Source organism: Chanos chanos, chromosome 6, assembly GCF_902362185.1.
Source record: "Chanos chanos chromosome 6, fChaCha1.1, whole genome shotgun sequence".
Taxonomy (NCBI): domain Eukaryota; kingdom Metazoa; phylum Chordata; class Actinopteri; order Gonorynchiformes; family Chanidae; genus Chanos; species Chanos chanos.
Genome location: NC_044500.1, coordinates 38193643 through 38214375, shown reverse-complemented (window position 1 = coordinate 38214375; position 20733 = coordinate 38193643). Strand labels below are relative to the sequence as shown.

Sequence of the window (20733 nt, the reverse complement as noted above, 5' to 3'; positions counted from 1 at the left end):
ACATGTACTCTGAGGCAGTTTGAGCTCCTGTCGCAGACATAGCCTCCTTTAGCCTCTAGATATGCTTAAACAAATCTATTTAGCCCAAGCATATCTGACAAGGCTGCTCCGCTATCCTATGCTCTCAGGACAACACAGCTGAGGCAGACCAGGAATATAGTACACACTTGTACACACACACAGGCATGCGGACGCTGAGAGAGAACAAGAAGGGGGGAGAGGGGGGGAGGGAGAGAGAGAGAGAGAGAGAGAGAGAGAGAACATTACCAAAAACTAGAACAGTTAATCTACAGGTGTATGGCATATTCGTCATTCTTTCAGTCAGAAGACACTGAAGAAAGAAAGACATGAAAAGAATGGACAGGATGCGCAAAAACCGTTCACAGCAGCAGCTGACTGCAATTAACGCTTGCATTAAATCAAGATTAGAAATGTCGTTTTAGGATATCTGACAGTTTTACAACCCCGCTTACTTACATTTCAGAGATAATTTGCATTATTATGGCCAGATCCAATGGCACGCCAATATCTTTCAACACAGAGTCTGTTATAGTCTGGGCCTGACAAGCCTTACGACTAGACTGAGCGCAAACAGAAAGATAAAAAAATAAATAAATAAAAAATTCAAAAAGGGAGGAACCTCTTCTCATCTTTAAAATGGGCTCTGAAAATGACAAGAGAGGTTGCACAAAACAGACTTTGCATAAGGCACCAGGAAAACAGTCTCACGTTTGACTGCCTGCATGCAGGGATTCAAGGTTGAGGGCTTCTCTGCAGCCCTCACTGTGACCCCAGCCCAAAGCTCTGCTCTGTGATGTTGAAGTACTGGTGCAGGTTTTACTGCAAGGGGCGGGGTAGACGGGAGAAGGACATCTGGTTTGAGTAATAAGAGCTCAAGCTTTGAAGGCCTGTGGCGATCCGTGCTCTCCCTGCCCCCCCCTGCCCCCGTGCCCCCCACCCCTCCCTTTCCTGCTTACAGGAACCTCCCAGGGATTCCTTATGGGGGTCTCAAGGTAATACAAAACACACAGTGCCGTCTCTGTGTTTGTATCTTTTTTCTGGGTCAGTTTGCAATGTGTGCACTCATACATCTGTGAGTTTGATCACCATGTGCTATATACCCTCATTTCTGTATGTGTGTTTAAAAGTGTCACTGGATGTGTGTGAGAGTGTGTGTGTGTGTGTGTGGGAGGGTGGTTATTTTTTGGGGGGGAACATTTTCAGAAGGATCACTACACTGAAAGTTCAAAGTAAAGCAGAAGAACAGAAAAAAAAAAAATCTCTGAGCCCACACTTGAAGTAAAAAACGAATTGGGGGGGGTATCAAAACTAGAAACTCTTTGATAATTTGGAACACCTAAAATAGCTCTAAGACATTCGTGCTTGCACACTGGAATACGGATGAGGTGTGAGCCCAGCTTGTCTCTGAGATATCAAAGCTGAGAGAGAGAGAGAGAGAACATGCATATTTGTGCAAGGCGTAAAGCCAACATAATGAGAGAAAACAAGGGGAATATGTGATGAATTACTTCATTAAAAAGGCATTAGGAGAAGTGTGATCCAGCGATAGAAGGGCCACATCCCTCCTGTGCATCTAATACAAACAACACTACAGAGCCTGGTTTTTATCCAAGCGATATTCTACACATACCTGTCATATCCTAAATGTGTATTATACCCTGATTAGTGGTGTAAGAAATCTGTACCATTACTTTAACCTTTGTTATTAAAAATGATCACCTTACAATGTAAAAACCGACACTATGCTGTCTAGAGTCTCCTACTACAGAGGGGGTGTTTTTCCCAATTCATCTTTAAAAAAGCCAAGCTTGAGTAACAGTGTTGAGTAACAGTTAACTTACTCAAACCTCATCTTGTCGAGCAGGTGACAAAAAAAAACCCAAAACAGGTCATATAATAGAAGTCTACCAAACTCGTTTCAGTTTGTAAGGTAGGTTAAACTAACCACTGCACAGAGAGCTAACACAGCATCCCCGTGTTGTTCCCGCTGATTCACGAGGGACATGCTGCTCCACACAGCGGTCCAGAAGGACCTAACGTTAGCCAAAAATATTAGCTGTCACATCTCCATGTTCAGTGGAGCAGGAGGCAAGCAAAAAGCACTGAGCAGTGTTCCAGGTGCTGGTGAAATTGAGGGAGCAAACACATCAGATGAAACGGGGAGGACTGGAGGTCTACGGATGGATGGGTTTTTCAGGTCTCTCGCGAGCCACTGTCTTGGCTTAGTTCCAAACGGTCGCTGCTTCACGGTCGGAACAAATAGAAATGTTTCTGTAAAAACTGTTCTTCTCATAATGAGGTCATTTACAAATCCTTTTCAGAAATATTCTTTTTTTTGTCTGCCCTCTCTCCCTCTCTCTCTCTCTCAATATCCTCTGAACTAAGGAAGCAAGTAACAAACAGTCACAAAGCAGCCAGTTACTTGAATCAAAAGTGTGGAGGTGGGAAACAAAGCAAAGGCTTAGCGAAGAGAAAATGTCTGTTTCCTCTCCGTGCTCCCGAGACTCTACAGATATTCAATACCTCAGTTTCAATTGTTTTTCATATGAGGCAAGTTTATTTTGATAAACTTCTAGCCTTTAAACCCTGTTTATTGACTTTAAAATGGAGGATATGAATATGCTTTTGTCAATACACAATATGTTGTTCATAGCATTACAGTTGTGTCTGTACCTGTTTCTTACTAAGACAAACATCCTGCTTTCAGGGATACACATTCTTACCATTGGAAAATCTTACGCACATTTCACGTTGCAGACAAAGCTGATGCCTTCCAGATAAACTTTTTTGGATGCACGTGTCCTAATTAACAACAGAAAGAATTAAGAGGACAGTGGTAAAACGTGCGCAGTCACCTGTGTGTTAATCATGCTAGCGACTGGTAACTAGCTGCCCCTCGCCATGTATACGGCCAGGTGGTGCAGTTTGTGAACAAATGTGTCAGATTTCATCCTGACTGACACACATTATATTCAGAGTGAGAGAAATGAAAGTGGGCATTGTAAGAAAAAAAACAAAAAACAAAAAACAAAAAAAAAAACAAGCCAATGAAGAGCAAGAATCGTTTTAGCCTTCCAGTTTCTCACAATACACTTATTGTTCACTGAGCATACTGCAGATTTGGAGAGAGAACAAGAGAATAAGACAACAGGTCTCCCAGGACCACAGAAACCTTGTCTCACGTTTCACATTCTTACAGGCCATCATTCTGTTGCTGTGCGAGATGGTGTCTCCATTGTCCTGTGAGCTGATTTGACTCAAGCCAGCAATGGGAGGAACTGAAACGCCCATTGAGCAACTTCAGATTAGATACAGTTGAACGCTTCTTCATTTTGAACAAAAAAAAAAAACAAGTCATTGTACAGCTGAATACAATACGTTCAATGCCAAAGGGAAATGAGACTTTGGTGTTTAAAATGTTTCTTGCTAAAAATTTGTTTTTTTGGGGGTTTTTTTTTTGGTAGTGAAGTCGTACAGTAACACCATGGAATGATTCAGTTGGTGGCATGCAAATGTAAAAAAAGCAAAAAAAAAACAAATGCAGACAGATTCATTCACATAAAGTCACTGTTCAAACATTGCTGTTGGAAAAAAAAAAAAAAAAACACCATCCGGGGTGGTTTTAATCTACATGTGTCTGGCTTGATTATGCTTCATACACAGAATGTGGTTCAGTACAGCTTCACACAAGAGAGATTTTCTCCTGCAGAGAAGACATTCTCCGTTATGCATTCCTGTACGCAGTCCTCTTCAAATGAGAAACATGTTAATAACAGACAGCCCCAAAAAAAAGGAATCTCGGTGAGTAATCCATAATTAGCACTTACTGAAGGTAGGGCTAACGGCACCGTCCAATCGCGTGAGCAGCAACATCTGCCTGTAATACCACAACCCTGAACTTTAACCTCTACTGTCTGAAGCCATGAAGTCCACCTATCATTTCAGTTCTGCACACCAACTACACAAGTTCTACTGCTCCACCATTATCCTCAGAGTGAAACGGCAAGGATCTAGCCCATCAACACTGGGTGAGGGAGAAAAAAAAAAAAACAAGACCTGGCCAGTAAACTTTAATAACAAATGTTTTATCAATTAAAATCACTTACTTGCAGTGGACCATGGGCAACTCCACTGCTCAAACTGTAAACAGAAAGTGAAATATGTTTTCTTCGGCTCTCAACAGCTAACGTTACAACAGCAACTTGCTTACAGATTTCCCTCTGGTTGTGCTTTCAGGCCTCCTAAGACCTTGTGAAAGAACACAAAAATCACTGACATCTACACCGGCTGTGTTGACCTGAATACATGGCAGGAGACAAGAGAGAATATAAACTATTTTCCAGTCTGGAATCTGAATTTTCCCTTCTCCACACCTTCACTGATAATGTGCCAAGAGGACATTCTGTGACTTCAACTCTATAAGAAAATGGTAAGCAACTGCAGGGAATATAGCACGGACTGACAATAAATCTTACGCTAGGATGTGTTGACCATCAGGGAGATGAGCTTTGAAGAAGGGCATATTCAAGAATGTGTGTGTGTGTGTGTGTGTGTGTGAGTGTATGAATATATAAGTACAATCCTGGTCTAAAACAGAAATCATGGAGATCTTTGGATAGGCTTTTCAATGGAGGCAGGTCAACCATCACTCTGTGAGATATCAAAGTGAACACACCTTACAAAAATGAACAAACCTTCAAACCATTTCCCAAATCCTAAACCTCATTTTCCTCCCTCTCGTTCTCATTTGACTCAGGATGAGAGCGTGTGTATGTCTTCAGGAGGTTGAATTTCACCTCAGCTCAGAACCCCCTCCTCTCCCAAGAGCCTTAATAAATTGACATATTGAATAACAGAGCAGAAGATTAATTAGAGGGAACAGCAAGTCAATGCGGCCATTTTCATCTCCACAGCGTATTATGCTGATGCAGCAGAGAGCTCTTTTTGATGCGGGCGGTGGGTGGCAGAGGAGCAGTTTCACTACCTGCCTGTATTTCTGCATCATTTAATTGTGATCTGCCTCAGTAAACTTTGCTTCTATTTGTGTCTGCGTGCGCATGTGGTTCTATGTAAATGCGCTAAAACAGATCACACTCGATGAGGAGGGATAGGTTTTCTGAGTTTATGTCTTGGTTACAGTGTGTGCACGAATCTTTATTACCACTGCATTAACTGTAGCAATTTTGCCAAACCGAATCAACAGAGGGACAAATCCTATGTTTATATCATCAAAAATAAAGTATTGACAGCTGACTTTACTCTCATACACATTCCTTTTTCATTAGGGGCCCACAAATAGCATCTGTAAGAAACTGTGTGAAATACAGTGTGAATTATTTACAGGATGTAATTTGGCTCAAACCATTTCAAAACTACTGATAGTCTAATTATCCACATCTACGCGGAAAATACATGTATTTTTAACATCAAATATAAACCTCCCATGTCCTTAGGGCATTGAGGCAGAGAGTTTGTTTGTTCTAGATTTGACAAAAGTACAAGACTATTGGCTTTATCAAACTACAGTCTTCAGAGGGCTGTTTTGGTCAGGAAGTTCAGACGTTGGAGAGAAGTTTCCAAGTGTAAGGACATACAATAGCAACAATGCATTTGTGCGCTCTGCACTGCCTCCATGTCCTTCCTATCCATCTCCTTACACAAACATCCTTCCTGGAAAAGATTATTTTAGGCATAGTCAGCATTTTCACATGAGTAAACACACACACACACACACACACACTGCATCACAGCACTGCACAAAAGAGATCCCACCCACTCATTAAGCTATGGCCACAGCAAACGACTTTAGTGAAGCAGTAGTTTGGATCAATGAAAAACAGTTGTGAGTGGGGTATCTTCATTATTGAAAACGTATTAAAACAGACAACGGATTAAGGGAATTCAATGATTCCTGCCAAGAACCGCACTTTGTAAGTAAACAGAGCTTCATAAACCAAACTCCTCTTAGACTGTAAGACCCAGGAGATTATCAGGACATATGGGTGTGCAGGGCTGAAGGCACGGTTTCATTCTCCAGCAAATTGTGCCATGACCCTTTGACCCCCTTACAGCACAAAAGACAATGACACACTCATCCTCTCCTCTTTACAGATCTGTAAGAAAACTGTTGCACACTTGGGTCGTAAACACAGATGTCTCCCATGTTGGAGCCGCCTCTGCTTCCCCATCCTCAAAACCAATCGATGCAATTGCTTGGCTTACTCTGATGCTCAAACCAATTACGTTAGAGGCAGCACAGATTCTGCCTATGAAAAAAACAAAGGCTTTTTCTCCTCTGGCAAACGGCGCTTTGTTTTAAAAAACTGTTCTTTGGGGCGTGAAAACACCGCCATGTCGCCAAAGCTCCAGGAAGGAGAAACAAACATGCTGGAAAGAGACAGACGAGGAGTGACGGAGGAGGAGAAGAGGGAGCGTAATGGCGGACACCTTTGAGAATGAACTTAACCGTTATTATGTGTGCTCTGGAGCTGAATGTATGGACTTCGGCTTCTCATTTTCATAGAGGAAGATGTGACGATCTTTGGTTGTGTCTCTCGGAGTGCGAGACAGTGTGTGAAATTGCTACTCTGATTCTGAGTCCGCCCCCCCTCCCCACACACCCACCCCAAAAACCAGCCTTGCTCTGCTGTTTCTCAGGGCTTCAAAAAGAAATTCAAGAGACTACTTAATAAATCAGTACATACACCAGCGTTTGACTTTTTTCACCTAGATCTTGTTCATATCTTCCAGTAAAATTCCATACAGATTAATGTAAGGTTGTTGGTGAAGCTGCAAAGCAAACAAGCTCATTCTGAAATCTGTGTGAAAAAAAAAAAATCCATCTAATAGTCTGCCATTCTGGATTTCATGAAAAATACATGCATGGCACATGAATAACATTCTCACAAAACTCTACAGTACAGTTTCTTGACTCTCTTTTTTTTATTGCCAGTGGCAGTCAGAGCACTTATTCACATTTTATGTCTCCAAGAGTTTTATGAGCCCTCTATGAACAGATTCTTTTTTTTTTTTTTAATCTTTCAAATAACCCACAGAGCTTCATTTTTACCCTGTACGGCTATGGGTTATTACTATTATTACATGAATTTGATGTTTGTTTCACTCTACGGTGCGGAGAGAAATGATCATTTACTGCAAGTCAAGCAGAGGCCAATCCCAGCTCTGCTTAAATTAGGCCTATTCCTGCTCTATGCAGTCAAGCAAGTCAACAGTGGGTTTGTTTTATGTTAGTTCCAGGTTCAAAGATCTGCGCTGCTCACATCATGTGGTCTGAATAGTCACGATGGCAATGTTTTCTCTAAGTACCTCAATAAATTACAAACACAAGTTCACAAAATTTGTGTCTAACCAAATTATGCATTTATCGAGTCTGAAATTAATTGGCCAGAACCAATACTGGTGTTTGTAGGGTGAAATACATTTTCCTCTGTTCAATAATGTTGCAGGAACTGCTCTGTTTTTCCTGTAAAATTGCTTTGTGGAGAAAGACCCTCCCAGAAAAAAAAGACACATTTGGAAGACACAGAGAATGAAGATGACTTCTTCATCCAACCAATGACATTCACTATCCATTTAAAACCTCTTTGCTGCAGAGGCCTGTCTATAGCAAGGCCTTTCCATCACCATGTTTAAATAACATGATTTGGGACCTGGGGCAGTTTGCATTTATTGGTTTGCAGGTGCTGAGCTGGTGAATGTGCTGCATCTTATAGGGACCAGGATGAAGCCACACAAGAGTGGCTCTCACTATGCATAAAGAAAACCCCCAAAAAACCTAATATCTCTGGAGATCACGCGCTTCTTTCATATATGGCATAAAGACAAATCTGCTTTGCCAATAGGAAGCAATAAAAATCAACAGTTTCCAACCCATCATTTCAAGCACAATATTTTAGTCCCCTTTTTTCAAGGGGAAAAAAAACCCCTGAAATCCATCATTTCTACCGATTTCACATTAATGTTTAATATCGAGGTCTGAGTAGTACTTTGATTTCTGATTCTGTGCCCGGTAGGGATGTTCATATTCTTTTCGTGTTTAGATCACCAAACTATTACTGTTTCCTTTTTCTGTCACTAATTCATGACAGAATATATTGGCAAATCAGATACATTCCAAAAGGACTGGTTCATTTCAGTCCCCCCCCCCCCCCCCACACACACACACCCGTGAGCACCTCATATTCCCCAGAAAAGAAATCAGTGCACGTTATTCTTCTTTTCCTGTGCTGCTCCATTTGAAATATTAAAGGAGGGGAAAAATCTGAAACCACTTATTTTCCCATAAAGTCGTGACAAACCAAGGGAAATGTTTCTGAACTAGATGGTGACACTTGGCAAAAAAAAAAAGAAAGAAAAAAAAAAAAAAGCTACTCCCCTTGAGAAATGTGACAGAGTGCCCTGGGGTAAAATAACAGCTCAATATTAATAACAGGTATGTACATTTATATTCATTTACCCTTGGAAAAGGCATAGGCTTTCCTTGCAAGAAATGTTTCTGACATGATAGCTTCCTGAGCAAGAAGATAGGACCATTACTGAATAGTCAGCCCCCTCTGAAAACACAGCTCCTGTAAGATTGGATTGTCTACAGCAGAGCAGATTTGATGCAAAGGATTTAGAATCAGTGTGATATGAACAGAGCAGTTGAACAATGACTGGTAAAGATCTGTAATGTCATGCTTTTTCAGAGATAATGCGCCCAATCACACAAAAATGATAGCCTGGCTAAGTATCCGGTCATTTGCAGACCCAATGAAATGACAGAGTGTTTCAAAAAGAGCAGGTTGTTGTGTTGAGTGAAAGACAGCAGCAAACTTATGCAACATTCCAATTATCTAAGCATTTTTCAAGTCTATAATCAGAGCTGCTTCTCAGCAAAAGAAAAAAAAAAGAAGAAGTAAAAAGCATTTCTTTTGACAGTATACGAATACAAGGCTACAGATAGTTTTCCAGATGGTTGAAGACCAAGATGATACATTAAGATGTACTGTCAAATACCGTGTCGCTTGCCACTGACAGAACACTACAATTACTCTTCAATATTCTTATTGCAATGAGCGAAATGTCCTTCTTTTGTGAAACAGCAAAAGATGCCTATGCATACATATCTTAAATCACCTTAAAAACTTATGAGGTGCAGATTTAAGAGTCTTTGAACAATGAGGGACTTTAACCTCTCACAGTTTTGTCTAGAACTACTCTGAAACATGTCCTTCTCACAGACAACTGCGCGACGGCACAATTACATACTGCATCAATTGTTAGCACCCTTTAAATGCCTATACACATCCAGAACTCATCCCATTAACTCTTTTGTTAATGAAATATGCCATCCCTATGCTCCACCCTTATCCACATCTCAGCTGTGTGAAGAGTCTTTGCTAAGATGAAAACCCCCCCCCCAAAAAACCTGTCCTTGGGGACAATACTCATCATTAAAAACTGACAAGGAGTCTTACTTTAACAGCTTTTACATTTTTGATATACAACTCCCCCAGCATATTTCTCTAGAGCTAATGTAAAAATGAGAAGTATCATGCAAAAGAACATGAACATGGTCTTTTAAACTACTGGCCTTGAAACCAGTAAGCTCAAGAGGCAGTTTGTTGGTTAACCAAGATTTGAAAAGCTATGGAGAAGTTGTGGGCATGAAATTCTGACCATAGTAAGGGATTTTTTTTATTTCTCAAACAATGAAGCACATTAAAGGAGGAAATATCACATTAAAGTGTAATTTTGCTGAATAAGTTTTGACAGACAGCATTTACACCAATGAAGCACCTTTTTCATAAACAGCAGACGTATGGACAGTAACGGAGTTCAACACTGAACGTGTGTTCGTTCGCGCGCATCCACATCTGGGTACCTCTGGGGGGAGTGAGCTATTGTTGCACTAGTCTCCTGAAGCCCTGTGTTCTCCTTAAAGGAAACAGGAAACTTCAGTCTGAGCCAAAACCACCATTTTAATATAGCTTCAAGGAGATAAGGAAGGTGAATATGTCTTTTAAGTATGTTTCTTTTTTAATAAAACATGGAAGATAAACTATTTGGAACGTCGGCAAGAAAGAGGATTGGTTTAACTGCACCCACCCTTCTCCTCTGTGAAAAGCAAAAGTCATGTGTTTCAAAATTTTGCTTTCTCAAAAAACATCAGATCAGTCATGGACAACTTTATACACTTGTACCGGAGGCTTTCTGATGAAACGTGTTGCCAATCACTGGTGTTTTTCAGAAACGTCGATGTCGGTGGGAGACAGGCAACATGACATGAACAGAATCAATAGCTTTAAAACAGCACCACACCAGCTCGTACCGAGACATGCAGGGTGAAGAAAACGCCCTGCGTTGTCTTTACAATGTGTCTATACACACGTTGACTGGCATAGAATAACAGATCAACTTAATGCTATGGAAACAAAATTAGATTCTGAATTCATGTCATCATTACAACTGTGATATGCAAATTATTCGATAGCCCGTTGTTCGCCTCCCCATCATAGACAAATATACCATGAATCAAAATGATCGTATAACAGATTGTGCATTGCCGATCTAAACATCCTAGGCTACTCTAGCAGCATTCGACCCTTCTTAGTCGTTGCTCCGCGTAGTCTGTGTATTTTACAAATATTAGAAGTTGCAACTGAAATTTGAATTAAAAAAATAACCATAAAGCGTACTGTTTCGCTCCAGTCACTGCATACGTATGTGAGTGATATGCTGATAATGACATCTTCATTCACAGTACTGAGTAACTACCTTTGTGCAGTACTATCAAGCCGTCTTCTAATATTAGAAAAAGAGAACACTCACCTTTAACTTGAGTCTCATATTCAGCTATTATCTCCTTGTCCTTTCGGAATTTAGCCGGGGACGTCATCTTTATTTTATCCGCCAAACACTACACAAGTCCTTGTTATGGAGACAAACAGAACAAGGTGTAGTGTGTAACACTTCGCCTAAAGATATCCAAAGATAAGTCGGAGTGGGAAAAAAACGTATTGGAGCTGTTCTTGTTTCCTGTCACTCATCAATCTCCCCGCATTATGAGTTGGGGCAACCGCTTGCTACTTCATGTGATTCTCTTTTAAAATGTGTCCGTGGTAGCCTACCGGTGAAAAGATTAAAAACGAAGATGGGTTTCATTCCCTTTTCCCCCTCACTCGGTCAGTGTACTCAAGACACCGTGGATCCAAAAGTTTCGCCTTCCCTCCTTTAGTGACACGGCGACTTATTGTACGTCATACAACCAGTCTTTTCCGTCTGGAATGAAGGGGATTGGACAGGATCGTTGACAAAGAGTAGAGATAAAAATACACCTTCGTGTACTGAGTATTAGCCTAGATTTGCAGCTAACTGACATAAAATAACACAAATTTCCAGCCAGCATATATGAACTGTTAAAAATGGGTGAACGGGCTCTCATTTAAATATACAGATTTTCGGTGAATTCCGTAGCCCTGAGCCTAATGAAAGAGTGTATTTTAATAGGTTACCACTAGGAAACAAAAACCTAAGAGGCAAAAACGTAAAATGAACCTAGTTTTAACTGATTTATTAAACAACTGATGCAACTGGCAGATAAACAGTGTGACAGTACACATGTATTTAATTTAGGTAAAACAGTCTTAATCTATACAATGCTCCAAATAGAAATCTTGCACATTATACATAATAAATTGCAGAAAATTCATAACTAAGCCTGTACTAAGCCTACATGTGAAATAAATAACTTATCAACGTGGTTTATTCACAATACACTGATATTTAAAGGACACTTCTGTAAAAAGAAACATTTCGCACTTGAACTGTTCCGTAATTCCGATAAGTGATTGTAAATGATCATAAAGGATTCCAGTACTGTGATAAGAGGGTGTTAGGACTTTTTTTTTTAAATCAATTGTGATTCTCACTGGCAAAAATTAAATGAAGGTCTCAGTCCTTTTTTAACGATGTATATCAAGAAGTGCACTCTTAATAATATGGCAACCCTGTTACCACAACTTGGTTTCATAAGGGTCTCTCATTTGAGAGTTCTTAAAGAAAATTTCTAGTTAAGCAGACTGTTCCGATAGATTATCTCTTAAGTCAGACATGCGGCTAGATAAGATTAAACCAGAATGATCTAGTTTCGCTTCTGAGTTACCTTGAGTGTGGATTTCCATTTGTTTAGACCATTTCTTTTGACGAATAAATTTGCTTTCAAGTCTTCTTCTGGACTGCTATGCTTCTACGAATTTTCTCAAACTATAATCCCCGCCTCTTTTCATGAACATCGTGACACAGTTCCCAAACGCTTATTGGGTGGAGCGATAATATTATTAAATTCCACGTTCATGCGCTTTAGTCTTATATATTTACAGATTATTAACAAGCTTTTTTTTGCGTTTTTCTTTACATTTCACATTTTGATGGAATGTGATGTTACTTAAGCAGCCGAGTCAGTTAAAACTGAAAGGGTGATGGTCTGAACAATTTAACATATCATAATCTTACATTCGATCGGTGTCTCTGAAGAAAAACTATACTTTGTTAGTTGCAACTAAGGTTAGTACACAATGCATCAAAATAAATATATCTATCTATCGAGAAGTTAAAAAAGTGAAAATTTTGACCAATCAGCAGAGGAGATAAATATCAACCAATAGAACTACATCTGTGCTGACTTCGAACCAATCAGAATGTGATATGCAGCAGTTTGAAAATATTTCAGGAAGTGCAGGTCGACGTTTTACAGAGACACCAGGGACGTGTAAACAAACATTACGTCCGCTAAATTAATAGAAGTACATTTACAACCATAATATTATTCTCCGAACAGAACATTTGCTGACGAATTGGAATTGCATTACTCTCCCAGCTCAGGCAGAGTTATCTTTAATATTATGGTTCTGCTTAACAATTGGGTCTGCTAATTTAGCTATCGATTGCTAACGCTAGCACAGTAGACGTTTAGCTTTCCATCTCAAAACAGAGTAGGCCTATATTGTCTAGCCTTTACTCAGATTTTCTCCACATGTAAGCATATTTAGTGCTTTGGCAATGGTCTAATTAAACGCAGATTTTATATACCACGATCTTCTTAAACGTTAACCAAGGTTATTGAGCCGACTTGTATGTCGTTAGCAAGCTAGTCTATCCATCAGTCAAATGAACGATCTAGATTTATTTGGGGCATACTAGGTGTTGTAAATTAGACACAGATGCACAGTTTTCAGTTATTTTAATCTAAGTTGAGCAATAAAGTCTGTTACGTACGAGGTCATTTGCTGATTTGTCGAATTGACGGGGCTTTAACTAGCCAACTTGTCAGCTGACGCCAGACAATATTATTTAGCTATCAGTTTAGTTCATTTTAGTTCAGAATTCAGTTACGCAGGGCATCTGCCACAATGTCCACATCGAATTTTAAGAATAAATGTGTGACTCAAATAAACTGCATATATTGTGATAATCTGCTCTGCACGAGAGGAATGAAAGCCGTTCTTTTAGCAGATACTGAAATTGAACTCTTCTCAACCGACATACCCCCTAACAGGTAAGATAAGTATACAGTATTCAACGTATTGTTTGTATCTTATCAGGTATTTATTTCTATTAGTTGATTCAAGTGTGCAACCCGAATGTAGTTTTACATTAACCAGACAATAACTGAAATTTTATCGTCATGTCGCTTAATAGTAGATTTTGTCATTTCTCTCTGTAGAACAGTGGATTTTGTAGCAGGTTGCTACTCTACAGAGAGCTGTAACTGCAAACTACGAGACATCGCGTGCTTGAAGTGGTTCGTATGCTTACAATGATTTCACGTTTAGAGTTTTGTCTCTTACACGATTGGTCAGCCTCGATGGTCCCTTTAGTTTGTTGTTAAATGGTACATTTGGTAAACTGAATAGTAATTTTAATATGCTTGGAAAGATGCACTGTTGTGATGGGAAGCATAGGGAGCATTTTATACCTTTTCAGTTTAAATTCTTTGGTGACTATTTAGAAGTAAACTTTTCATTTGTTGACTATTCATTCCCAGGATGCCAGCCAAATATCTCTTGTTTCTCTCTGGCTGTTTCTGTATTTTCAGTGGAAATGTTGTAGGCTATCACGTGGTGGCCCCATGCAAGCCGTGCCTGCTCTCCTGTAACAATGGTCACTTCTGGATGTTCAACAGTGAAGCTGTGTCCACTATCAACAGACTTGACGCATCAGGTTTGGATCAAACCTTCATCAGCGCTAGGCATACTGAATATTCCTGCGAAATCAGGGTTTTTAAATTGACTTCCTGTCTGTCTTGCATGCAGTAAGATTTCAGCAAGGTCTGCAAAATTGTGTTTCATGTGCACATCCTTCAGTATTCCACCCATCAGTAATCTACACAATCTCAATGTGGATGTGAAAAAGAGGCAACTTTCAGTACACAACATCTTTGTTAACTTGGATCGTTTTGAAGTCAAATAAGTACAGTGTGGCTTCTGGCTTTTGTTTGGTACATTCAACTCCATCTTTACATGAAAGTTAAACCAGGTCCAATGTTACATCATTTGTTAAAATGCAATCTTTTGATATTGTAACATCCCAGGTATGAAGAGTGTTGTAATCCACAGTTCATTTCACTCGCAGGGCTTAACCTGCTGCTGTGGGGAGACTTGCCAGAACTTGAAGGCAGTGAGGATGAGAGCCTGGACAGTCACTCAGATGAAGAGTGTCTCAGATAGAGACCAGTACGGCCTGAGGTACAACTATGACTCTAAACTAATCAGGTCTGGCCCATCCTCCCACAAATTTCAGAATCGAGCACCCCACTTGTCTTGGCATGGAAGCACTCTGCAGGGTGGCACATCCTGGGGACAAAAAAAAAACAAACTTGCATCTTTGCTTCAATTAGCAGTTTCATGATTTTTTCACTTTGTTACAGTCTGGTAGCATATGGTATGCTACATAGTGCTGCATAGTGTCATTCATCCATTTCAATATTATAAATATACCATCTCCATAGTTGTACAGTCTCGCTACTTTTTTGCTTACTTTTTTGCTTACAATAGTACGCAATGTCTTTTAAATCAGCTGGAGACAAACTGATTAGTTCAATTTGAAGCATATTTGTGGTCATACAGTGTGTTTTTTTTTGTTTGTTTGTTTTTTTTTTCCTGGCTGTACTCTATTCACAGAGAATTGAAACTGAAATCTTCACACTTCTTGTTTACACGAGAGAAACAAGCAGTGATAGGTTTTCTGTGGTGGTAAAGATCTCTGAATGACTACCAGTACATGATTGGTTTTCACACACTTGAAATGTCAGTAATCTCAGGTCAGCTTAGATTTGAGATAATGTGGGTAATGCAATTTAAGTGGATACATTTCTGTTATGAAATAGACTGTGCTTTTGTAATCATATAAACCAAATGTGTCAATTACTGGAAGCTATGTGACAGCACCTTATTATTGACTGATACAGCAGAGGGTGTGATGACCTAGACTCCTGTTTTACCATCCGGTCTTAGCATTTAAAGGGTTTCCCTGTGGGTCAACAGTAGCTGAACAAAATGTAGCTCTTGGTAGTGATAAAATGCCTTAGTTGAAGAACAAATCATTTAACTCTTAAATGTTTGGTTTGGCTTGTCGTATAGTAGCGCTGTTTTTCAAAGTAAAAGGCTTGACTCGTATTTTTTTTTCTTTTTTTCTGTTCTTCCTTTCAAATATGAGAACTTTTAACAACATGCTCTGTGTCCATGGGAGAAAACGTGTTCAAAATGTACTGATATAACTTCACAGAATTATGTCCATCCGTCATAATTTAAACTATTTTGCTTCTTAAAAACCTCACTAGATAGCATTCATGAATTCTTTCAGAAATGAATGTCTTAAAAGTTATTATGGCTTTCATTGCTGAGTGCATCATCATTATCCATGTTGCCCAATATCACTGTGTTTTAGTGATCACCCAGAAAAATATACCCGGCGACAAAATATAACAGGGGCTACTTACATGTGGCCTTCTTTTAACTGAATCCATAAGATCATGGAACGTCGCATATTAATTGCTGAACTTGATTAGCGTATGTCAAGACCTCAAGACATGCTTCTACTGTACTTTTGAAGTGAGTATGGGATGATTCATTGAGGACAATCTTGTGAAGATTTGATGTTTAAATATGGGAGAAAGAATGAATGTGAATGAATGACTGACTGACTAGTTTACATTTCAAGAGAACACTGTGTGAAGTTTTGGCCAAAGTACGTCCATGCTGCTTTTCCTTCATTTCATCATTTTTTTCAACCCAATAGCAAGTGACAACATTTGATTTCTCTTGCATCGTGTTTGTTTACAAAGATCATTGTGAATTTGTTGTTGACGGCCCATTTGTGTTTGTGAACTGTTCAAAGGTCCAGCCTAACCACCTTCTATTGAAGACATTGCATCATTTTTAATGTATAGAGTAATGTAAACAGCATTTGTACGTGTGTCAGTTAATTCTTTGTCTTTATTTGTTAACGGTGTTCCCTTAAGCAACTGTCAGTAACCAAGGAAGACAGACCAAAAAGATGTAGAATGAACTATTATTTTCTAACTTATTAACGTAAATGGTGTATGTGCTAAAATTTATCAACGTTTTTGATTGATTGAATGAAAGAATGAATGTATTTATTGACAAACATGCTGTATTTATACCGACATTAACTTACTGGCTTAATGTGAGAGAAGTTTGTATTTTTTGAAATTGCACTGAAATTTTCTTGTTGGTTTGAATCTTGGGTGGTTTTGTATGCTTAATGTGTTGATATTAAACTTTTTTATGTGTACATGGTCACGGCACATTATTATTAAGTATTGATTTCAGGTTTACGGTTATATTATGCAGGCTCTTTGCTTAAAACTATTTTCCTGTGTTACCTAAATAGCTGTTTTGTAAAATCAGCATCCACAGAGGAAATGACTAATTTAACTCATTTAACCGTTTTCTGTTCTCCAACTCTAATGTCATTTTGATTTTAGAGTGCAGTCAAGTAATATTTGACAATTTCCCATAATGCTCTACTGACCAGAATTGTGCAGCTCCATTAAACTGTCAAATGAATGTGTTATTAGGCAACTGTTTCCAGTCTTGGTCATTTTTTGTCTGTCACTAATACAGCTGGTAAACAAGTGAAACTTAAAATAAAAAGTTTGATTCAAGTCAAATGTCAGCGTGTCCTCTTGAGAAAGGCTGAGAACTGCTTGCAAAACCGTTTAGCTATAAAACTGGAAAGTTCAGTCCAATATTCAACACTTAAAAAAAACAAACAACTCAGTATGGTAGTAAATGAACAGTACTTTGGAGGGAAAACATCCCTCAGAAAAAAAAAGAAAAAAAAATGCTGAATATGACAGCTGGTACTTCATACAGTCAGACATCAAAAGAACCTCTAGAAAGGGAACCTGCAAACAACTGTGTGGAAAATGTGAAAGCTGACGCAGCTCTGTGTTACAAACCAAACCTGGGCCATTGTAGAGGGACTATTATTCAGCATGCAAAAGAATGAGAATATGATCCTGACAGGCAGTAGTGTGGACTATATGGAATAGAGTTCATGTCCCTCTGGGCTTTATGTCCTTTATAGGAAATGCATAAGAAAAATGATAAACGCATTGTCTGTCACCGTGCCTGTTATAAGTAAATTTTGCATGTGATTATGCATGAAACAAAACTTGCGACAAGTTTTTATTTGCTTATTGTCATTCCATGTATTGCAAGGGTCCCCCCCCCCCTTCCCCCTCTTCCCCCCTGAGATATTCATGTGAAATATACAAAAATCATTTATTGTGTAGAATGTAGAAGATGGCCACAATAACTTGAAACAAAACAAAAGTGAATAAATCCAGTTTTTAAAACAATGACATTGGAAGGTTTGAGACAATAACACAGTTATATGTTTGATATGATTTGGGTAGGAAGGAATTAGTCCTCTTAATCCCGTAGTGTTACATGTACATCTGGCAACAAAAGAAGGTTGGATCAGACATTGTGGGGGAGAGCATGATCTCATAGTCTTGACAGAGGACAGTCAATAACATCATAAAACCTTTCAGCTCCACAACTTCCATGTCATGCTGGTGGCGTGAGAAGCACGCATTTAACCAAAAACCTGACAAGAAAAAAGAAAATCTGAAAGGCAGATGACTCATTAAATAAAACCATACCGAATACAGTCCTTGTTGATTCTGGTGAGTAATACAAGCCTCTATTGTTGCCTATTAAGAGCAGTTGCTGACAAGTCTAGCGTGGTGTCCAGTTCAAACTGTGGTGCACAATAAGCAGCATACTAAACAATGCATGTCAGAATGAACAAAGCCTTTGTCCATGTATGCTGAGTTGTAGTTAAGCTTTCATGGTACTACAAAAGTGTGCTTGCATGGAATTTGGGCCAATTTGGGGAAAACACAGTAGTGGTGAAACAAACATTTTAGTGTTGCCTTGTACACAGTTCGGTTTGGAAAGCTTGATTGTGTAAAGCATATCTCTCTCTCTCTCTCTCTCTCTCCCTCTCTCTCAAACACACACACACACACACACACACACACACACTGTATGTGATAATTATTTGCATAAATGCTGAGCAATAGAATGATTTCTAAACATTTATGATGAAAAGCATTAGCTAACATTCTTAGAGTCAGCCAAGAGCATGCCTGTATTCAAATCTGCATCAAATCAAAACATACTTCACTGACAAAGGAAAAAAAAACACAAAGTAAGTACTAGAACGCCTTTATAAACACATTGAAATAATCTATCATTTTAAAAACAATAGTTTTCACACATTCTTGCAATTTAAATTAGATTAGCCTTGACAACAGTTGTTTCAACATGCACAAAACCATTTAGGAAGTATTATGCGGTTGTTAGGCACTTCAGTGCTGCATATTGACTTGTCTTGACATGTTTTATTGTGACTTTGTTTGCTCAGTGAATCATTAAACAAAGGACATATCAACTCCCTTATCAAACTAAATAAATTCTGCATCCTCTGATTGCAGTATAGCAGTTTGGGTAGGCAGTGAAACATATTGCCTTTTGCTGAGTCCGAAATTTGGACCCATCTGTCTTTGTAATGGACTCAGTTGTAAGTCACCTTTAGAGGGGAGGCTGGAAAGCTTTGCCAAAGGCAGTATTATGTATGGCTTTCAATAGTGTGTTATCTGGACGGAGATCAAAGACGTCTTCTAAAGGTCAAAACTGGTCTGATTGATGGCACTCAGGATGAGGAGAGTGAATAGTGTTGGAAAGGCTGTAAATCATTCCTCTAAACACTGCGAGTCTGAATCACAAAACACACAGGCATATGTCCGTTTTAAATTACTATTCCATTTAAATGTTACTTTTTTAAAATATACAACGTATAAAGTTTAATATAGTGTCAGAACAGTACCATGCTCCAGAAACATCATACATATATTGCATTTAAGAATAAATTAGGCAATGAAGAAGATGAAAACCGCAAGGCTATGTAGTTTAAGTAAAGGAAAAGATGATGATTGTTTGTCCTTATTGCTTAAGCAGGAAGACTTTATACCAGCATGTGCTGTGCAGGCTTACAGACTGAGGTCACGATTCACACTGCTTTTACTTTCATGAAGCCACTCTGTCTCAAGCCCATAACTGCACTTAACCACAGATTTGTGGGGTGTCCGGAAAAACTGGATGAAAAAGAACGTAAACATAAACAAAGTGATGTCCAATATGGTATTTATATCACACGAAAACAAATCTTTACCCATTTATCTCTTCACTGATTTATTTCACAAGGGATTCATCGACTGAAACGGATGTGTTCTCGACCGAGTGTCGCATATAGAAAATATTGCTCTATTGATTGTTGGTGGTGATCTTCACACAAACCCATTGTTGTGCTGTTCATCTCTTGGTGATGTGCGCTCTTTTTGGCAGACTTGAAAAGTGGAAGACAAGATAATAGGCGATGATCTGAAAAGCCAGTCAGAATAGAGCAGTAACTTGCTTTTAAGTCAAGATAAGCTAAAGTATACGTCCATCATACAGAGCAATATATTGGAGATACTAAACCAGTCACGTTTAAACGTGAAACTACTAAAATATCCGCAGAAGTATTTGATATTATGCATCTTAAAATAAAAATAACGTTAAAGGAGTAAAAGAAAACATCAGTAAAGTTTTCAGCAGTAGTTATCTCAGTTACCTGGATCACTGCTCCTCATGCATACTTCCTGAAGGAAACAAAAATGTAAAAAAAAAAAAAAAAAAAAAAGTTGTATTTGTGCTTTTGCTATATTGTTTTACCAGTGTTTCTGTGTGTTTTCGTCTTCCAGCCTTTCTGAGATGTTGGATGTCTATGGATGGAGCGTATGTGAGGCTCCACTAAAAAAAGACTGTAAGAGCTGTTTGTGATGGGACGTGTGCAGCTGGGAGGAAAGTGTCTGTGTGTGTGCAACAAATTATAATCATCTTGTTTGAACCTTGAGCTTCTCAGATGTCGCAATATATTATGAGAGGCAATGCTGGCACCCTAATCAGTCCCAGATGTCCCCCCACCCCCCCTCTTATCCTTAAGCTTACGGTCACTTGAGCATGTTAACTTGTCTCTCAGACAATACTTCAGCTGTAACAGTTTAATGAGATGGTAGAGATTTGAGAAAATTAGGAAATTAAAGACAGCATCTAGGCTATGTTCAACATATGGGGA

At 39.0% G+C, this 20733-nt stretch overlaps 2 protein-coding genes across 4 annotated transcripts in view; one reads left to right on the top strand and one right to left on the bottom strand.

The window, feature by feature from the left end:
* srgap2 (SLIT-ROBO Rho GTPase activating protein 2) overlaps nt 1-12253 on the bottom strand; it is a 74120-nt gene extending 61867 nt beyond the window's left edge. For 2 of the 3 annotated variants that reach the window (XM_030776372.1, XM_030776374.1), the window contains exons 1-2: nt 12188-12253; nt 10855-11304 (exon numbers count right to left, since the gene is read on the bottom strand). In XM_030776372.1, coding sequence (XP_030632232.1) covers nt 10855-10921 — 67 coding nt within the window. In that variant the 5' untranslated portion in view covers nt 10922-11304; nt 12188-12253. The remainder of the gene's footprint in view (nt 1-10854; nt 11305-12187) is intronic. The other variant, XM_030776373.1, reaches the window with a different exon arrangement.
* Nucleotides 12254-13433: 1180 nt separating this feature from the next.
* LOC115813771 (protein FAM72A) lies at nt 13434-14750 on the top strand. The gene is made up of 4 exons (XM_030776384.1): nt 13434-13579; nt 13748-13825; nt 14120-14244; nt 14656-14750. The coding sequence occupies exons 1-4, from the start codon at nt 13434-13436 to the stop codon at nt 14748-14750; spliced, it is 444 nt and encodes a 147-aa protein (XP_030632244.1).
* The last annotated feature ends 5983 nt before the right edge of the window (nt 14751-20733 follow it).